Consider the following 21,188-nt stretch of genomic DNA (forward strand, 5'->3'; position numbering starts at 1 on the left):
GAATGCCAACTGTTCTTATGTAGTAGGTCTCATTCAGTGCATCCCAAGAAGCTTTGCACCATCTAATAGACAATCTCCAAAGTCAAATCCTTATTGCCCTGGATAATCCATAAACATATATATACATATCCAAGGCCATATTTCTAAACCAGTGGGTCATACTTCCAGCAGCGCCACAAAATACAATCAGGGGAGATTGTCAGGCATTGTAAAATGTATTACAATCTAAAGCAAAGAAAATCTCATTCCCTCCTCTCATTCCCCCACCTTTACCTTTCAAAGTCAAGTATTCTCCAGCAACCTCTTGAAATACAAGCACAAATAAATTATATAGATGTATCATTGTTATCATTGATACACTTTTAGTCTTATTTTTATAATAACTGTAAGGGGATCACAAAAGTTTGGACATTGAATAGGGATTGTCAACCAGAAAAGGTTGAGAATCACTGATCTAGGAAGTGCCTTGAAAAGGGAAATATTGGGCCAGATCCTCAGCTGGTGTGAGTTGCATAGCTCCGTTGAAGTCAATGGAACTATACTGATTTACATCAGCTGAGGATCTGGCCCATAATAGAAGTCTCAGACAGAACAAGGAAGAAAGTTCTGTATCAAAGGGACTTTACAGCTGAAGTTCTTGAATATAATTTGGAGTCATCTGAAGTTTGGCAGAAGTGGAACCAAACTAAGTAAATGGGGGAATTCTTAACTTACTTTACTGGCAGCAATTCCAACTCGCTTATTAGCCTGGTACTCTGGAGTTTCAGTTTGCATAAAGTAGATCTGGTCTTTCATGAGCTCATAGTCTTCCTGGTATTTTCTCTGTAAGCAACGGAAAAAGAGAACAAAATGTATCAAATACACTACCATTGCAAAATAGTCATCCATAATATAGCTTAAATAGAAAAAGAGAAGTACTATAAACAAAGCAGAAAAAATATATCAGGCACTACAAGGTTGATAAAAACACAGGATACAAACATACATTTGGCCCAGTGTCTAAATAACTCTCTTACCGTACTGAAATTATCAGCATTCATCCTTGCAACTGCAACTTCATAGCAAGGAGTTTGACTCCACTTGCCTTTGATCTTGTTTTCATAATCTTCATGGTACTTAAACTATAATAAAATTAAATAATGTATGTTAATCATAAGAACATAAGAACGGCCATACTGAGTCAGACCAAAGGTCCATCTAGCCCAGTATCCTGTCTTCCAATAGTGGCCAATACCAGATGCCCCAGAGGGAATGAACAGAACAGGTAATCAAGTGATCCATCCCGTGTCACCCATTCCCAGTTTCTGGCAAATGGAGGCTAGTGCCACTATCTCTGCCCATCCTAGCTAATAGCCATTTATGGACCTATCCTCCATGAATTTATCTAGTTCTTTTTTGAACCCTGTTATAGTCTTGGCCTTCACAACATCCTCTGGCAAAGAGTTCCACAGGTTGACTATGCATTGTGTAAAGAAATACTTCCTTTTGTTTGTTTTAAATCTGCTGCCTATTAATTTCGTTTGGTGACCCTAGTTCTTGTGTTATGGAGAAGGAGTAAATAACACTTCCTTATTTACTTTCTCCACACCAGTCATGATTTTATAGACCTCGATCATATTTCTCCCCGACCCACCTGCCCAGTCATCTCTTTTCCTAGCTGAAAAGTCCCAGTCTTATTAACCTCTCCTCATAGGGAAGCTGTCCATACCCCTAATGATTTTTGTTGCCCTTTTCTGAACCTTTTCCAATTCCAATATATTTTCTTTGAGATGGGGTGACCACATCTGCATGCAGTATTCAAGATGTGGGTATACCATAGATTTATATAGAGACAATATGATATTTTCAGTCTTATTTTCTATCCTTTCTTAATGATTCCCAACATTCTGTTAGCTTTTTGGACTGCTGCTGCACATTGAGTGATGTTTTCAGAGAACTATCCACAATGACTCCAAGATCTCTTTCTTGAGTGGTAACAGCTAATGTAGACCCCATCATTTTATATGTACAGTTGGGATTATGTTTTCCAATGTGCATACTTCGCATTTATCCACATTGAATTTCATCTGCCATTTCATTGCCCAGTCACCCAGTTTTGCAAGATCTCTTTGCAGTCTGCTTTGGACTTAACTATCTTGAGTAGTTTTGTATTGTCTGCAAATTTTGCCACCTCACTGTTTACCCCTTTTTCAAGATCATTTATGAATATGTTGAATAGTACTGGTCCCAGTACAGACCCCTGGAGGACATCACTATTTACCTCTCTCCATTCTGAAAACTGACCATTAATTCCTACCCTTTGTTTCCTATCTTTTAACCAGTTACCAATCCATGAGAGGACCATCCCTCTTATTCCATGACAGCTTACTTTGCTTAAGAGCCTTTGGTGAGGGACCTTGTCAAAGGCTTTTCGAAAATCTAAGTACACTATATCACCTGGGTCCCCCTCGTCCACATGATTGTTGACCCCTTCAAAAAATTCTAGTAGATTGGTGAGGCATGATTTCCTTCTACAAAAACCATGTTGATTCTTCCCCAACAAATTATGTTCATCTATGTGTCTGACAATTCTGTTCTTTACTATAGTTTCAACCAGTTTGTACGGTACTGAAGTCAGGCTTACTGGCCTGTAATTGCCTGGACCACCTCTGGAGCCCTTTTTAAAAATTGGCATCACATTAGCTATCCTCCAATCATGTGGTACAGAAGCTGATTTAAATGATAGGTTACAGACTACAGTTAGTAGTTCCGCAATTTCACATTTGAGTTCCTTCAGAACTCTTGGGTGAATACCATCTGGTCCTGGTGACTTATTACTGTTTAATTTATCAGTTTGTTCCCAAACCTCCTCTAATGACACCTCAATCTGGGACAGTTCCTCAGATTTGTCACCTAAAAAGAATGGCTCAGGTTTGGGAAGAATGGCTCAGGTTTGGCTATAATCCTGCTATAATGAACTGAAATAAAATAAAATATAGTAATCTCTCTGGAACAGCCCTTTATTTTTGCCTTACATGTTTGTTTTCCAAACTGTTGAGCTATTTTTAAAAATTTCTTCAAGTTTTTCAAGAGCCACAAATCCATTTTACCTGCTATTGTCATGGATGTTTTGGCTTAATTATTCCATTGCTTGGTTAACGCCTAATTCCTTCTTGATAACTCCTTTTCAGCTGATTAGCTGAAATAAATCTTAGATTCAACAATATTCTCACCAATATGGAGGTCGCTTGCTGTTGGTTTTCTCCTCCATGGGAGAATACTGACACAGATCCCTTTGGTTTAATCTGATTTAGATTCTAGGATACACAAGCTGAAATTTTCCAAAGTGCCCAAGGAAATCTACCTCAGGCTACTTTGAAAATCCTAGACATAGAATATATGGATCTCTCCCTCTCTCACCCAAAATCATCATCACAGTTCACTGGACAACGAGCACCATGCTTGGAAAATGTGTAGCTGTTTATAATTTAGACAAGAATCATTGGCAATATGAATTAAATTGTTCAATCATTGCCAAATCCTGCTCCCCTCCCTCTTGAACAGTGTTTTAGGATACCTTTCATCTACATTAGATTTAATAGTCTGATTTACCTATTTCTATAACAATGTGTTATTCTATTAAGGAAGCTAATTTCACAAGCCAAAATTCCACCTCCGCTTGTTTCAAAGCTTACTCAGTGAATCAAATTATCTCTTTTAATAACAAGCTCTCTCATTTTCTGCAGCTTGTATATGCTCTTCACTGAGGCAGCTTCAGTTGTGAACTACTATCCATGACTTCTCACTAACACACGCATTTTCCCCTACTGACTCAACTAGAATTTCCTGCTACTGCAGACATAACATGTCACAGAACCAAAGTGGACCATGCAGATTTATGCAGGGTTTGCACTCCCTTTACATGGTACATATGATTACTATCAGCTTGTACTTACGCTCATCAGAAATAAACTATTGTCTGCTCCAGTCTAGTTCCTATGTTTCCTAAAGGATGCAGTGCAAAGGTTTTGACTTGGTGCCATCAGGCTGCATTTTGATATTCCAGTTTATTTGCATGCTCCAGAAAATCTGAGCACTTCCATGCTGCTTCTGTTCTTATGCCACTCATAGAGACTGGCTATGTAAAACAATTCTAACAAAATGCTCTTGTTTTCACTGCCATGAACTACATATAGCCTGCTGACTGCTACTCATATTTCATTAGCTTTATATAGTGATCAGTTAGTTCCTGCTGGTTCCATGATAAGGTCTTTTTGCCACGCATTTATCTTTTGAGCTACATACGAATAAGGTTGAGAAGTAAGGTCCTTCAGCTATCTGAGAAATTTTCTCCAAATAAAATATTTTCTCTCTGCTCATAGCTAAGCTCATCACTATGTTCATCAATGGTTTTTCAACCTCAAGGGTCAATAATTGTGATTCCTTAACCCTGTGCTATAGTGAATTACTAGTACAAAGCAATATGATCACATATCACCTACTCTTTAGCCACAGTCACATTCTGAACTGAGTTAAAACCTACTTCTAACTTAGCAGTCTACATGACTTAGTTCCATTTATTTAGCTGAACTTTTATCTCTCTATATTCCATCCCATCTCCTGCATTCTTTGGTACTGATTTACTCTAACTATACCAAAACATAGACTGGAGATGACTGGTGCCAGGGCCTTTGTTAATCGCGCCCTAAGGATTCACTGCTTGTTGCCATTAGCTAATTCAGTGTACAAAATCACACTGAAGACATCTTGTTTGCCAAACTTTTCCTCTAACTGAGATCTGTGAACCTGAGAATGTTTGGAATGAAGGACCCTTTATAATGTGTATAATAATTTGGCATTGAAATTCATATTTAAATATATTCTACAACATGAGTACAGCTTGTTCACTTTTACGATCCCACAGGTGCATTTCATAATCAAAGATCAATTATCCAGTCCTACTAGAAAAATAAATGTGTTCCTTGAGAGCAAATTATGGACTCCTTAGAAAATATTATATAATCAAAAATGTACCCATACACCCAAACACTTTGCTATTTGAATTTAAACAAGCAACATAGTGGTCATATTGATCATTATGACCTTCCGTAGTGTACCCCCTAGTACAAAGAGGGTGGAGAGAACAGAAAAAGAAGGAGAATGAGGGGATTGGGGGGGTGCGTGTGTGAATGAGGGGATTGAGGAAGGGGGAGAGAGAGAGGTAGAGAGAGGGTGTGTGTGTGTGTGTGTGTGTGTGTGTGTGTGTGTGTGTGTGAGAGAGAGAGAGAGAGAGAGAGAGAGAGAGAGAGAGAGAGAGAGGAAAGAAGAAGGGGGGTGAATATGGGAACTGAAAAAGATGAGGAGGGAAAAAAACCTGACAATCATCATGGAAGACTAGGTGGCAAACATAGATCCCCTTGTGAGGACTGATCTTTTTGCTTATTTATTAATTTATTTATTCATTCATTCATTCCTTTCTTGAACCCAGCCTGTATGTAATGTATATGCACTTAAATGATTCTGCCTTTCCAAATCCTTAAGCAAGCTGTCTAGTTGGGAGAAAGCTGTGCAGTATACTAGTATACTCACATCACTGCGCTGTTTAGTCACTTTCTTGGCAAGCTCCACATCAGGTGGATCGGGCAGAGAAGTGTATTTAGATTTTCGTTCATCATGCCCCTTTTTGTAAACAATCTGAAATAACGCAAGGGGTAAACTTTTACAGGAACTGCCTGTTTAAATAAACAACCGAACATTTACTCCTGACCTCTCTAACGCTTCCATTAACAGAAGCAGTCATTTCCACTGCTGCAAAATAAACTCTCTCAATCAGTGTAACTACTACAGCGTTCTTAAAGAAAGAGAGAAATTACTAACCTGCTAGCGGACTTTTGAAATACATTAATAGTTTGGATTTCAGAGACCTGATCCAGTGAGGTGCTGAATGCCCTCAACATCCACCGACATCTCTTATATAGCTCCTTAACCAAGGAGGTACTCAGTTCTCCAAGTGCGTCTATAAACATTAATGAATTAAACCATTCCTGTGAAGTAGGGAAGTATTGTTATCCCTGTTTTACACATGGGAGAATTGGGTGTATAGGTCCAATCCTGAAAAGTTCTCATTGTCTCCTGAGAGATGTTAAACACTCTCATGTCTCATTGAAAACAGCATCCTAGAAGATTGGGCCAATAACGGTTTGATTACATTAATTCTTCTGAACGCAACTCAGAATCTCTAGTCTCTTCAGACTTTATAAACATTCAGCGCACTCAGTGCTTTTCAACAGACATATCACTACCATTTTCATAAATATCCACACTGCAGCTTGGGACTGATTCTCTACTCCCTTATAGTGGTTTTATGCCAATGCTACTCTACTGAGAAGTCTATAGAGGTAAATCAGTGTGACAGCACGCTATTGAAATGGGCAATTAGGCGTTGCTACTTACATCACTAAGAGCCTTTTGGGCCTGGGCTACTCTCCTCAACTCTGGACTGTCATTGTATGGGTAGAATAATGTTTTGTCTTGCTCCCAATCTTCTGTGTACAGTTTCTTAAAGAGAGAAAAAAGTGTCAGGAAGTAATTACTTGGAATGATACATGCACTACACTGCCCCAGAGCAGAAGCTGCTCTTACCTTACTGAACATTGCCGTATTTTTTATTGCCTGCACAAGCTCTGGAGCATCGGGGGGAAGAAGGTACTTATCCTTATTCTCCTCCCAGTTCTGTTTGTATAAAACCTGGACAGAAAGACCAGCATGTTGGTTAACTGTGCTCGTCAGAAAGCACTAAAATATGTTCATACATAGCCAGCTTTTTCAAAATATTAAGGAAGAAAAAGTCTCTAACGAAGAAAACCCATTGACTACCTCAGTGAGGAGCATTTCTGATTATAACACTTTTCTCTCTTGCTCAGTTGTTTCTCTGCTAATTATCTTCCTATGTTACTTTGAAATTTTGATACAATCATTCTTAGGGCTCTGGCCTACACACTTTACTCACAGCTTGCTGCCACTGATGTCCACAACCATCTCACAGAGTCACTCACACTCTTACCTTGCTCACTTGCTGCGACACCTTCTTTGCATGTTCTATATCCTTTGCTTTTTCATCAACGTGACAAACAGTCTTTGCAACATCACCAGCCATACGATATTTAACCTAGATCAAGACATGCCAAACAATTAATTGGGAGAAGTATTTATCAAGAAAACATCTGAGCTCTAGGACCCTCCCTCCTTGCAGGGTCCCAAGCCCAAACATCTATATTGCAATTAAACAGCCCCTTAACATGAGCCCTGCAAGCCCGAGTCAGCTGACACAGGCCAGCCATGGGTTTTTAATTGCAGTGTAGACATTCCCTAAAAGGTACCTAGTTTGTGTTAACGTAGATCTACTTGAAATGGGACTACAACAATGCAAATAAGTACCTTTTAGAGCACATTAGCAAGGTCTATTAAGGGCAGCTGTTTATGTGGTTATATGAAAAGAAGTGTTTAAGCATATTTTGAAAGGTCCAATTTTGCAGGATTCAGGTAATATTTCCATTGACTTCAACAGGAATTCCACATGCAGAACAATGACAGGATGTTGTCAGCAGTGGTATTTAATTCAGTGCTTTATACTTTATCAGCATTTTCCCAGAATCCTATTTTTAACTTCAGATAAAAGTTTTTCTAACCCCTTCTGGCCACAGCCACCTGGAATTATCATCCAGCTGATCAAGGACCATTATCTCTCCTTCCTTGCTGAAAGGCCTAAATCCCAAACTGAATTCTAGACTTCTAAGCTTGTCATTGAGTCTGGATTTCCTGCACCAGAAACCGTGGCAATGTTTCTGCTAAGCTTCCAGACGGGCTTGCATAACATTATTTATATGGTTACTGCATCTCTGGCAATAGTTAAACCATGTAACCCAGGAGATGCAGCCCCTTACCAATTTATATCTTATTTGATTTATCAGGCCTAGCACATACCTCACTGAGCTGATCTTGCGCTTTTTTAATTCTCCGAAGTTCTGGGGTATCAGCTGTGCTAGCATATGGCTTTCCTTTTTCTTTTTCAAACTGCTGTTTGTATTTGTTCTGAAAGAAAACAAGACTGAACTTTACTCAGACAAACTCCCAAAGTTCTAGAGAAGCTTTAGATAGAGCAGTAATCAATGTTTATCTTCACTGGGTTAGCAACACTGGGCCAGATCATCAAATAGTGTAAATCAGCATAGCTTCATTGAAGTCAACTGGGTCCCATTGGAGTCGAAGGAGGTGTGCTGATTTATACCATCTGGGGATCTGGTACACTGTAACAAATATTATAGTCCGTTTCTCCTCTTGAGCTCCCTTCAGATCACCGAGATATGACACGTCAGGCCCATTAGGGAGTTTGGTTTTGCTATCATAACAATTATTCTATAAAAAATCACTTAGCTAACAAAATTGTGTTCAGATACCTGAAAACACAATGGCTTAAGCTGTGCTTTTATTTATACCTGTGCAATCCCATTGAAGTCAACGGGGCTGCACAGGTGGAAAGAAGAACAGAATTTGTACCAGGTTTTCTATGGCTTTACAATATTAATATGACACAAATATTTTTAAAATAGTATAACGAATGTACCTGCTTAGATATGCTGAAAATCTATGTGACCTGATCCTGTTCCCATTGGTTTCAATGGCAAAGCTCCCAATGACTTCAATGAAATCAGGATCAGGCATATGGAATTTAATAAATTAAAGCTGGGCTTTACAAAGAGGCCTGTGGCACCCAACTCCCACTAATTTTCACTTTGAGTTGGGCAGTCTCTCAGGCCCTTTGGTAGTCCCCACTTAAACTGTTTGCGATAGTCAAGTTGCTGAATAGGTTATCACTTCCATCACATTACCATTCATTTTTTCTACACTTCTTTTCCCATCTTAGAATGTAAAAACACTTCATAGGCATTAATTGTGCCTCACAACACTTGTGTTCTTAGAGCTGGGCATGAAGTGGCACCCCAGATTGGAACCACTTTATTCAAGCTTTTGGGAAAGTTTGGATCCAGATCTGGACTTTGCAGCTTGGCCCTCTGCCTACAGTTGGCCAAAAATGAAGAACAAACAAACCAATCATGCTTGAGCTTTGGGTAAGTTCACAACTCAGACCTATCTTTAATTATTATTCCAACTGAGGTGTGTAAACTGAGGCAGAGAAAGGTTAAATAAATTTCCCAGCAGAACACAAAGAGTCAGTGAGAGAGCTAGGAATGGACATCAGGAATCCTGGCTCTCAGATATCTGTTATAACCACTAGACCTCAAGCCACTTTTTGTGACATTATGATTCACTACCATAACAGTGAGTGACTCAGGCAATGAAGTAAACTCCTCTTTCACTGTAAATATCAGTAATCAACAAGGATGAGAAAGGAAATACAGAAGAGGATATTACAGTGATATTAGGGTTTGCTATGATGTCTATATTTAATTGTGGGGCTCTTAAAGAAAAACAGGAAGACACGCGTGTAAGAGTTTACCTCACTGAACAGATCCTGCATTTTATGACTGTGTTGCAGATAAGGGGTCATAAACTTAGATGAATCCACTTTTATCTTTTTCACCCTCTTTCTGACTGGAGGTGCAGCTTGCTCAATGGTTCCTGAGGTGCCTCTGGGGCCAGTAGTTCCTCTGGTGGTGGTGGTGGTGGTGGTTTCCGTGATCACCTGGAAATGTGGACAATATGTATTTATTGGATTTTTAATTATAAGCTATAATTTTGCTGCAAGGACTTTTTCACTCTCCTATCTGTTAAAATGGCATTTAATTCCTACTCAGGAACCCCCCACAGTGGGAACTGAGCTATAATGTGGGCCACTTTTCCTACTGGGATTGCCCAGTGTGCCTATTATGTATCATCCAAGCAGGCAGTGTGAAGACTCTTCAGATTAGCCAATTTCTAAATCAAGCTTCTCTAGTTTTTATGCAGCAGGTCTGGAGTCTGGAGGGCATTCTGCTGCCATCATTCCACATGCGTATCCTCCCATTGACGTCAGAGGGAACCTTGAGGGTAGATCGATGACAGATAGGCCCAAAGTGTAGAAATGCTCTGAGGGCTATATTGGGAGTATTGGAGGGGACACATATCCACACATTCACCGCTCCTGTTGATGTCACTGGGAGATCTGAATGTAGATCAAAGGGATATATCAGACTTCAAAAGGAATATCCTTCCCCAAAAAGAGGAAAGAAATTGAGATAGCAAGATAAACATGACTAAACCCTTCAGATCTTCGCAATAACTATAAGATTCACTAGATGACTGAATGTATGTTCAGAATCCAGTTTTTCTACTAACCTGCATGTCCTGATGTGGATAGTCAGATCATAATCACAGAAGAGACTATATATATATAAGCAGTGGCAAAAGCTCAGTTGGAAAGAGACTCAATTTCCTTTTAACAATCTATATATTTGTTCATGCTGTAGGCAATGGTTTTAATACAAGTAAGATTTTAATTAAAAACACTAAAAGAAATGGTTATTATAACTTACAAAAATAAAATGGTTTCAAAACTGCATGGATAAGGAAGCATCAAGTCTTGGTTCATAATAGATTTGCTAAAAAAAGGAAAGCTTTCGAAAGGGAATGAATGCAGCTCAGATTTCTTGACAGCTATTTGCATTAATATGACATAGAATAGCAAATATATTGAGCATTAGCTAAAGAAGAAAACGTTGGCAATGCTTACATTTATTTATTCTGTGGGCACTAGTTGTGTTTCACTAATAATGTTCCAATACATTGTTATTCACTTGAGTGTTGCAACAGGTTAGTCCATATCCATTCATTTCTAATCACTGAGGAAAGTAATGGCACCTTTTCTGTGATTAAATGGCACTGGAGAACCCTAAATGCATGCATATGGTGATAATACCATGAAAAAAAGTACATGCTGTTTCTTGTTACCTATTACATTAGGGCCAAATAACAGTTCAACTGAAGTTGACTCCTATTAACTTCTATTTTTGGGGGTGTGGGGGGTTATGCCATAAATGTACATAGCACTTTGCAGACAGCTATAAGATATGGCACTTGCCCTGAAGAGCTTATAAAGTTTGGCCCTTAGGCAGTAAAACCTTCACACTAGAAAAAAGTTACATGTGCCAGTGAATAGTCTTAACAAGTGCCTAAATCACAGCCTCTTCAAAGAAAATGAGCAGAAAAAATGCTTGATTCTGAAAGTACAGTGAGTTTCCCTCTTTCATATTATAACCCATGGGGTTACAGGGCATTAATACACCACAGAATATGCATACAGATGACAGAACAAAATCTAATCACATTAATTAGAAAGGCTATAGTGCCTACAATGAGTAATTTTCTATTTAATGATGGTAGTTTTTTATTTAATGTAATGCAAATCCGGTAAGTGAGATATAGAACTAGCTGTTGCACCATTGCTTATTTTGAATAATTTCTGGCCATTGATTTCACTGGGTAGTTCATCTTAAAAAACAAATGGCATGACATGGCCTTTTTTTGCAGGGGTAGTCCTGAATTACTTAGTAAAAATCCTATTTCGTCAATGGGCATTTTACTGGCACAAGGATTCAAGGAAGATTTTGTGACAGGACTCTTTGTTCAGAAGGAAACACTTTACCCACAGAATAAAACTATAAGGCTGTGCATCTCGATAGCCGCAAACTATGAGGAGTATTTCACCTGGAAAAAGCTCTGAGTTGGAATATCCATATGAATGGCCTAATTGCAATTTCAAATTACTGTTATAACTTCCTGGGGGCACTACATCTCAATAACTGAAACATGAAAAACATGGAAACAATCACTTTTCTTGTGACGGAGGTCATACAAAATGAAAGAGAATAGAACTGACGTGTAAACATAATAGATTTCAGGAGGAATCCTTCTGTACTTGTCTTCAGAATAGGCTGAAGTACATAGGATATATTAGAGTATACACTAGCCCATGTTTCCTGTTTATGTAATCCATGGCCCAACTTTGAGAGATACTGAGTGCCCTTAGTGAACTGAAGGTGCTTATCCTATCCTCAAGGGACTTCTGTTTAATTTACAAGGGCCTGATTTGGGAAGTAATCTTCACCTATTTCAGCTGATATTTATGCAGTCAGAATGGTGAAATAACCCTCAAAACACAGAATGGTTTGGTGCTTTGGTGCATTTGGTGCTTTGCATTAACAACATGTACATTTGCTCCACATGCAATCTCATACAATCCTTTACCTCCATTGGTTCACCCTCCTCAATGACAGTCTCTTCGATGTAATACTATAAACAGAGGACAAACCTCATCATTTCTCAAGATCATGCAGCACAGCAAAATGCCTCCGTTATCTCTTTGAAGCAATAACGAACACTGCTTTCAAACTCAATTTTGGGGGGATGTAGTTGTGGTTCAGACATGCAGGAGCCTCTTTTCGATCCCTGGCAGAGCTCTGAGGATCAGCTCATTTTTAATAATAATTATTATTAGCAGTTTGCAAACATTAACTAATTAAAATTCTTGTCAGGTAGGTGATAAAGATTGTTAATTATTATGTCCATTTTACAGAGTCAGTGAGATTAAATGACTTGCACAAAGCAATAGAGAGAGTCAATATCAAAGAAACCAGGATTTTCCAAAACCCTGGATGATGGTCACTATAATCAAACGTCACAACAGCCCTCTCCATTTTACTGTACCCATTTATACAGATGGGACTGTATAATGATGAGACGGACTGGGCCAGAGCCTCAGCTGCTCTGACCCTGTAACAATGCATTGAAGTCAATGGAGAAGAAAGGATGAAGATGGAAATTTTCAAAAACAACTCCTAACGCTTATTGACTTCCAGTATTAGTTAAGGGTCCACCTGCCATTTGTGCCTCTGAAAATCTCATGCACAGTGATTTTTCCCAAGGTCACACAGCACATCAGTATGCACCTGATCTAAAGGCCTTTTGGATCAGGCCCTAAAAGAACTGTGATTAAAACTCAGGCTTTCTAGGGCCTCAGTCCTTTGCTCACTACCTCTCATGCGGCCTAATATCTAGTTATGTTTTTGAGTAGTTCGTGTTCAGTGCCAACGTAGTGCATCTGATCACTTTTCCCAAAGTCTCAAGATACTAATCAGTGAACTATTATCTGGTTCTGTGATCAACTGCATTCTTTGCAAATCACTAATGGCTACAATATCGAATGTAGACTAGTACAGTTCTACAGATTACGTCCAGAGGTAGGAGAAATATCCCTTAAATGAAATACCCAGTATACTCTGAGCCCTCTGTGTGAGTAAAAGAATATTCACTTATTCCAGCAATAATTTTCAGCTGTCTTTGAACACAAGTATCTGGCACAAGCTGATTACACAGATTTAGATCATGTGATTTATACAAAACTAGGGTTATAGATTTAATGATTTTGGAAAGGGCTGAGCTGCTTCAAAATGATACCAGATGCCATTTGTTGCTGTTTTATTTATAACTTCTCCCCTGTGACTATCTCAGGAGGGAGCTAATAAAGTGGAACCATCTGAGGCTATCCTAGAGATGTAGTTAGAGATAGGCATACATTTTTAAAAAAACAAAGGAGGAAATGGAGCTGTCTGGGCAAACATAGACACATCACACAATTCAAAACAACAGGAAATTGACACCTTATCAAAAATAAAATAAATAACGATCAGCCTAGAAAAGGAGATCATTATGGAAGTGAGAACGAATACAATACAACTAGTGGTACAATTACCACTGATGATATTATTCAGTACGTACAAGGTGAATCGCAAATAATATAGAAAATCATAACAATTTGGAGAACTATTTCCTTTTATAGCTAGATTCCAAAATACATCTATAGGGGCTCTACTAACAGTGACATTTATTTCCTCAGACATATAATGTAGAGATGTAACTAATTGAATTAGCACATCTGCTTCTGACTATCAGAAACATACAGTGTTCAACACTAAAGGCTCAACCCTGGCATCCTGGCTCAGATGAGAAATCCATAGGATTTCTTGTGTGGATAAGAGTTGTAAAATTGGTCACTAAAATAAACACTATCGTTTTTCCCCCCCTCAGAGGACAATATGCAAGCCATTCTAATTGCCCTTATGTATTTTAATGGAATAAACATAATTTAATAACTAAGGGCAGGTTTATTAATATAGTGTAACCTTCTTATAGCAAAGTCATTTTTTCACTTACATTCACCCATGATAGTAGGTTGTGGTGTCCCTAGTTACTGGGGACTCCTCAAATCATGGCACTACAATGAGGTACAAAGCAATGAACTTAAATGAGCTCAAATTCAACCCTGCTGTAGCTCCGTAGATTTTGGTGCTCTTACACCAGGATTTAATTTGGCCTCATATCTACACTGAGTATCCATCTGTATTGACCACATAGGGCTCACAAAAGGCCCCCCACTATGGAACTTTCATATTTCTTCCTTACAATGGGTGGGAAAGGTCACAATCCATATTCGAATACAGATACTGGAACAGCAGCCACAGAGGTTCTGCTGTATTGATGGCACTGTTCCCCCTAATGTACCAAATACGGGTCCTGCACATACCCAAACCTGGGGAGTAGTTTGCTTATGTATAGAGCTGGACACAAGCTATGCAGCTTCAAAATCATTAATTTGTTACAATTTCACAAACAAGTAACTCCATTGTTAGAAGATTTTCCTCTTACCTCTACTACCTCCTCATACTCCTCGTCGTCTGCCATTTTCACAGAGTATTCCTCTATCTATCACCTATGCACTGGTCATATAACAGATGAAAATATAATATTAGCCTGAAGTATTCAAATATTATGAAACTCTATTAGTCAAGTCCATTATGTGGGTGTGTCATGGTGTAGCAATTGCTAATACCAATACATTATTTTACTGGCAAGTCAGGAGCAGACCTTTAGCATGCGACTCACAAAAATTAAAGCTATCATGATCTAACTTAATTTCACCTTATTTCAGACTGCAGTGTTCCTGGATTAAGCAACATGCTAATTGTTACAATTCAGGTCAAATATATGGAATCCAGTGCTGACATATTGAAGAACAAATAAGAGATGTGGTTATTTGCTAAAATATATGGTTTGGATTTCCCCACTACAAAATTATGTCAAGAACCCTCCGTATCTGTAATATTACATAGACCATTATTTTATTTCCTCTCTTGTTTGGATGGGGTTTTCCTTGGTAAACTACAATATAACAAGCAAAAATATAATGTAAAAAAATCTGGCATAATTATTTTTAAATGACCTTAAATTAATGAGGTTAATTTCTCTCTTCCCACCATCAGCCTGTATGGATGCTCCGTTTCTTAGCTTTTGTGGCTTTTTTCTATTTTTTTCCTTCAAGCCTGGAAAATATAAAAATCCATATCGTTTGGGTCAATACTTGAAATAAAGGTTATTGCTGCAAAATTCTGATGGATTAATTAATGGAATGATTATGCTATAGGCCTGTCAAAATTACAGCTTGCTACTAGACAATACAGCCCTATTTCTAAGGCTGGTGGTAGATGAAGGTTTGGGACAGCTGCTTTAGTCCAAAGATATCTGCCATGTAAGCTAATACTATGGAGTGGTTGGCTGGTTTCATTTAGCTAGCTAAACTGCAATTCCTTCTGAGGCAAGTGAAGACCAGTACTACAGGTTAAATATAGGAACATACATTATTGTCCCTTTTTAGTGCCAATATGTTGGGAAAAAATTAGAAGAAACCTATTTTGTTAAACCAAAGGGCTAACTCATGAAAACAATTCACAAGTGGCATGTCTTGTGAGCAAAGCAGGCTAAAACTCAGTCTAAGCACAAACATCAGCGCTACATATATGTACTTAAATATAGGGAATGTCTATCCAAACCCCATGTTTTATATCCTCCACTCATAGATCCAAGGATTTCTCTTCACTTACTGTGATTTGCGACCACGCAGGGTCCTTTTCATCACTTCTTGCTTAGGCAAAATACCTATCAGTTTGCATGGGTAAGTAGAGATCAGAGCCCTCAAAAAGCTACAGAATAAGAAACTGGCCAAGATTGGCTCTAAAGAAAAAAAAACCAGGCAAAATAAAATCCGCTTACCAGAAATATTTTACAAACTTTCCTTAGCAGCAAAGCCTCTCCAACTCTTCCCTCCTGAGAAACACTGGGCAAAAGCAAGCCTGATGCATCAGATCCTAAATTATCATGTGGTCAGGCCAGCCAATGAGATTTAGACTTGCTCAAGTTTCAGATGCTAAATATACCTAGTGATCCTTTAAAAGAGCACCTGTTCAGCAAATCCACAAAGAAAAGGGGAGTTAATCACTTCTTTGGCTTTCAACTAAAATCAAAACTTATCAGGGTTTTGACTAAACTGCTCTAGGATTTCTTCTGAAATGGATCTTGATTAAAAAAAGATACATAAATTACTGTTGAATGCTGCAGACAAATACCATTAGTACCCAGATGGAAATTCCTTTTGTCTGAATGTGTAATGATAATGAATTTGCATTTATACAGCATATTTTACCCTGAGATGGGCCTGAACCAAATCCACAGAATTCATATTCCCCCTAATACTCTGAAGAAAGGTTAGATGTGGATTTGGACTTAGATCATAACTTCACAGCTCAGGGCCATCTCTATTTTCATCCATAGCAATCCTAAAATGCCTAACAAAAACTTTACTCAAAGTGCAAACTTTGTCTGTTGGTATTATCAAAGTTTATGGAATATCATACATAGGCACACAGTGCTTTAGAAACAAACGGTACATGTTCCTTGTAATGAGAAGCTTGCAATTTAATTCAGAAACTTACGGAAGCAATACAGACATAAGATGATAATGGGGCATGCTTCTGTGTAGAAATTTGAGAAGGTTAAAAAATAAAGTATATTATGCATGGATTAGAATAATAGAAATGTTAATGGAAAATTATCTAGTTTACTATCACTGCAGGATTATATCCTATGTGACATTTCTCATGTTTTAACCAGTCTATTTTTAAAAGACCTAAAATGCCAGTGCTTCCATCACTTCACTTTAGATATCGTTTCGCAATCAACAGATCTCATGGTCAGGAAGGTTTTCTTGAGAGTCATCCTAAACTTCCTCTTCCTTAATTTCATCCAGAAAGTCATATTTATAACCCCTTTTACCATCCTAATTAATCCCCTTCCTCCAGGTGTTTTTAGTCTTAAATTACTTAAATTACTTGTATATGGTTATCATATGTGACCCACATATTTACTTCTTTAGGTCTTTGCCTCATCACTTTTTTCACTTTTTTGAACTCTTTCCACTTTGTTAATATCTTTTGGAGGTGCTGAGAAATGAATTCCAGGTAGAATTTCACTAGAGCTATATAAACCAGAATTATCACTTTCCTGCTCTAGAATCTGATTCTTCTGTGCATACAGCCCACATTTATATTGACCTTTTTTTTCTCTGAAGTATTGATTTTAACTGATCTGCTACCTACTATCACTTCTTGGACTTTTTCAGCATAACTGCTTTCTAGGTTTCTTTTTCACACTGAATGTTTCAGTTTTAGATTACTTTTCCCTAGATACATTTGTAATAAGGGTGTGACACCCAGAGGTTCTGATAAGAGACTGAACTTTATTTCCGGGCCCCAATCACCTGACTTGGGTCAGGGTTACAAAGGTTAAGAGCTCTGTCACATTACAGAAGTCTGTATTCACTGTCTCCACTGGCTACTCTGACGGTAAATTTTCCAGACAGAATCTCATTTACCGTCCATGTTTGCATCCTATATAAGTCTCTTTATATCATTTCTCTCTCACCTGTATTGTACTCTACTCCTGCCAGTTTAGTAGCATATCATCTGCAAATTTCTTTATGCTGCTGTTTAGCCCAGCACATTAAGGCGATTATTAAATAAGAGCAAAATGACACACATGCTGCAGGAATCACTTTGCCTGCCACTGAAATGCAACTATTTTTAGTGTGAAACAGGACATCTCTTTAACAGCACACAGAGTCTAGGACTGAAAGTGGACCATTCCATGACCAATTAAAATTACAAGGGGAATTTAAGGAGCATAAAAATGAGATTACTTGAATTGGAATTTGGCCATATATTTGCCATATAGATCATACTTTCAAAGGGTGAAAAACTTAGCATTTCCAGTTCACAGGGGTTTGACAGCAAATCTTTTCCCAGTTTTGATTGTCATGGTTTGCATACTATGAGGCTCTAAATCTCAAAAGCAAAACTCTGCAAGAACCATCAGGATTAGTCTTATTTCTGGTCAAAACAATGAAAAACCATTGAATTTTGATTGATTTCCACTCATGCCCAAAATAGATCCCTTTTGCTCAAAACTCAACACACCTTTGCTTAGGTTTTGTGATGTCTCAGGTTACATTGCGAAAGTTTAGCACTGAGCTAGTCTTGATGTTTCATTCTGATTTCTCTGGAATGTCGGAACAGCAGTGATTAACATTACGATCCAAGTTGGAACATGAACAATTGGGTGCTTTTTTTAAAAAAAAAAAAAAAAAAAAAAAAGCGTTTCGCTCAGTTTCACCTTATTGGTAGAGCTGGCTGGGAATTTTCCATCACAATATTTTTTTGACAAAAAATATGGTTTTCTCAAAATCAAAACTTTTCACAGGAACGTGGCAGTTTTGCTGACATTGTTTAATTTCCCATCTGGAAAATCTGGACAAAATATTTCATTTCAGGCCATTTCAGCATTAAAGTGTGTCTGCCTGAGTTGTTGTGGTATTTTAGGTGTCTTGTGCCCCTCTCCCCGCCGGACTACATCTTCTACAATGCACTGCAGCGTCCCATCTGGATGAACTTTTACAGTGCATCATGGAAGTTCCTGCAGTGCATAAAGGGAGATATAGTCCAACCATGGAGCCTAGCTCATAGAAGAGAATTGAGGGCATGAGGGAAACAGTAATATTGCTCCCAATAGCCAATTTTTAATCAACTCTAGTTATTATTTGAGCTGATCTGGTTATACGAGTGTAGCAGCCTGTGTGGACTTTCTTATTCCCCTATAAGAGGTGCCTTTTGAGAGTTAGTTTATGTTATTTTAGAAGGGGTTTAAGGTGGCGTAAAAGGGCTCTCTTTGTCCAGAGTAGGAGTGTCCACATGGGGAGCTGTACCAGTGAGACTATGCCCTGGTCTACACTACAAGTTTAGGTCGAATTTAGCAGCGCTAGGTGGATTTAACCCTGCACCCGTCCACACGACCAAGCCTGTTTTGTCCACTTAAAGGGCTCTTAAAATCGATTTCTGTACTCCTCCCGGTGAGGGGAGTAGCACTAAAACTGACCTCACTAGGTCGAATTTGGGGTAGTATAGACACAATTTGACAGCATTGGCCTCCGGGAGCTATCCCAGAGTTCTCCATTGTGACCACTTTGGACAGCACTCTCAACTCAGATGCACTGGCCAGGTAGACAGGAAAAGCCCTGGGAACTTTTGAATTTCATTTCCTGTTTGGCCAGTGTGGCAAGCTGATCAGCACAGGTAACCATGAAGTCCCAGAATCACAAAAGAGCTCCAGCATTGACTGAACAGGAGGTACTGGATCTGATCGCTGTATGGGGAGACGAATCCGTGCAGTCAGAACTCAGTTCCAAAAGACGAAATGCCAATATATTTGCCAAAATCTCCAAGGGCATGATGGACAGAGGCTACAACAGGGACACACAGCAGTGCTGCCTGAAAGTTAAGGAGCTGAGCCAAGCCTACCAAAAAACAAAGGATGCAAATGGTCGCTCCAGGTCAGAGCCCCATACATGCCGCTTCTGTGATGAGCTGCATCCAATTCTAGGGAGCACCCCTACCACTACCCCACCACTGCACATGGACACCTGCAAGGGGGGAGTCTCATGCAACAGGAATGAGGATTTTGTGGATGAGGAGGAGGTGGTGGTTGAGGAGAGTGCACAGCAGGCAAGCAGAGAATCCCTTCTCCCTGGCAGCCAGGAACTGTTCATCACCCTGGAGCCAATACCCTCCCAACCCGCCCAAGATGGGCTCCCCGACCATGAAGCTGGAGAAGGCACCTCTGGTGAGTGTACCTTTGTAAATATAATACAGGGTTTAAAAGCAAGCGTGTTTAATGATTAGTTTGCCCTGAAGACTTGGGATGCATTCGCAGCCAGTATAGCTACTGGAAAAGTCTGTTAACATGTCTGGGGATGGAGCAGAAATCCTCCATAGACATCTCCATGAAGCTCTCCTGAAGGTACTCTAAAAGCCTTTGCAGAAGGTTTCTGAGGAGGTCAACCTTATTCCGTCCTCCATGGTAGGACACTTTACCACGCCAAGCCAGTAGCAAGTAGTCTGGAATCATTGCAGAACAAAGCATTGCAGCGAATGGGCCCGGGCTTTGGTGGTATTCAAGCAATTTGGTGGTTCTTTATCTCTTTGTATTAGCCTCAGGAGAGTGATATCATTCATGGTTACCTGGTTCAAATATGGGAAATTTGTTTAAGGGGACATTCAAAGGTGCCCATTCCTGCTGGGCTGTTTGTCTTTGGCTGAAAAGAAATCATCCCCGCTGTTAGCCATGTGGTTGGGGAGGCCCATTCATGCTGAGCTGTTTGTGTTTGGCTGACAGGGATCTTCCCTGATACTAGCCACGTGGTGATGGGGGGAAGGGTGAAGCGATCAGTCCAGAGAATTGGGGGTAGGGTTGGGGAGTTGTGCTGCACATTCACCCTAAAACCACAGCCCTCCTTTTAAATGGCCAACCCAATGGGCTTTGCTTGGAATGGGAAAGGAGGGCGCTGCTGTTTGAAACCATTCCCATGTGTTATGAAGGTTGAAGAAGCCAAAACCCTTTGCCTTACCATGGCTGCCTGCAAGCCAAATTCTGTTGCTCAGCCGAGTGTGTGTGATGTCTCACACCAAACTGGCAGGCACTCAATATAAGAGACAAAATGTGACTTTGTACCAAAAGCACATGTGCTATGTAATGTGAATCGCTTGATTCAGTGTGAAATAGCCTTCCCTTTGTTCTCTAAAATGTATCTTTTTAAATACTACTCTCCCTTTTTTCCTCCCGCAGCTGCAAACGTTTCTACGCTCCCCCTATCATCTCCGTCCCAGAGGCTAGTGCAGATTAGAAGGCCAAAAAAACGCACTTGCGATGAAATGGTCTCAGAGCTCATGCAGTCCTCCCGCACTGAAAGAGCTCAGCAAAATGCATGGAGGCAA

General features: G+C 39.3%; 1 protein-coding gene across 1 annotated transcript in view; it reads right to left on the reverse strand.

The window, feature by feature from the left end:
- The window catches only part of NEB (nebulin), a 194,842-nt gene extending 180,127 nt beyond the window's left edge, over positions 1-14,715 (reverse strand). The window contains exons 1-10 of the mRNA XM_073306879.2: positions 14,680-14,715; positions 12,223-12,267; positions 9,497-9,682; positions 7,963-8,070; positions 7,043-7,147; positions 6,622-6,726; positions 6,433-6,537; positions 5,569-5,673; positions 1,017-1,121; positions 715-822 (exon numbers count right to left, since the gene is read on the reverse strand). Of these exons, the coding sequence (XP_073162980.2) occupies positions 715-822; positions 1,017-1,121; positions 5,569-5,673; positions 6,433-6,537; positions 6,622-6,726; positions 7,043-7,147; positions 7,963-8,070; positions 9,497-9,682; positions 12,223-12,267; positions 14,680-14,715 (1,008 nt within the window). The remainder of the gene's footprint in view (positions 1-714; positions 823-1,016; positions 1,122-5,568; positions 5,674-6,432; positions 6,538-6,621; positions 6,727-7,042; positions 7,148-7,962; positions 8,071-9,496; positions 9,683-12,222; positions 12,268-14,679) is intronic.
- Between the last annotated feature and the right edge of the window lie 6,473 nt (positions 14,716-21,188).

Source organism: Lepidochelys kempii, chromosome 11 (genome assembly GCF_965140285.1).
Source record: "Lepidochelys kempii isolate rLepKem1 chromosome 11, rLepKem1.hap1, whole genome shotgun sequence".
In the NCBI taxonomy this organism is placed as follows: domain Eukaryota; kingdom Metazoa; phylum Chordata; order Testudines; family Cheloniidae; genus Lepidochelys; species Lepidochelys kempii.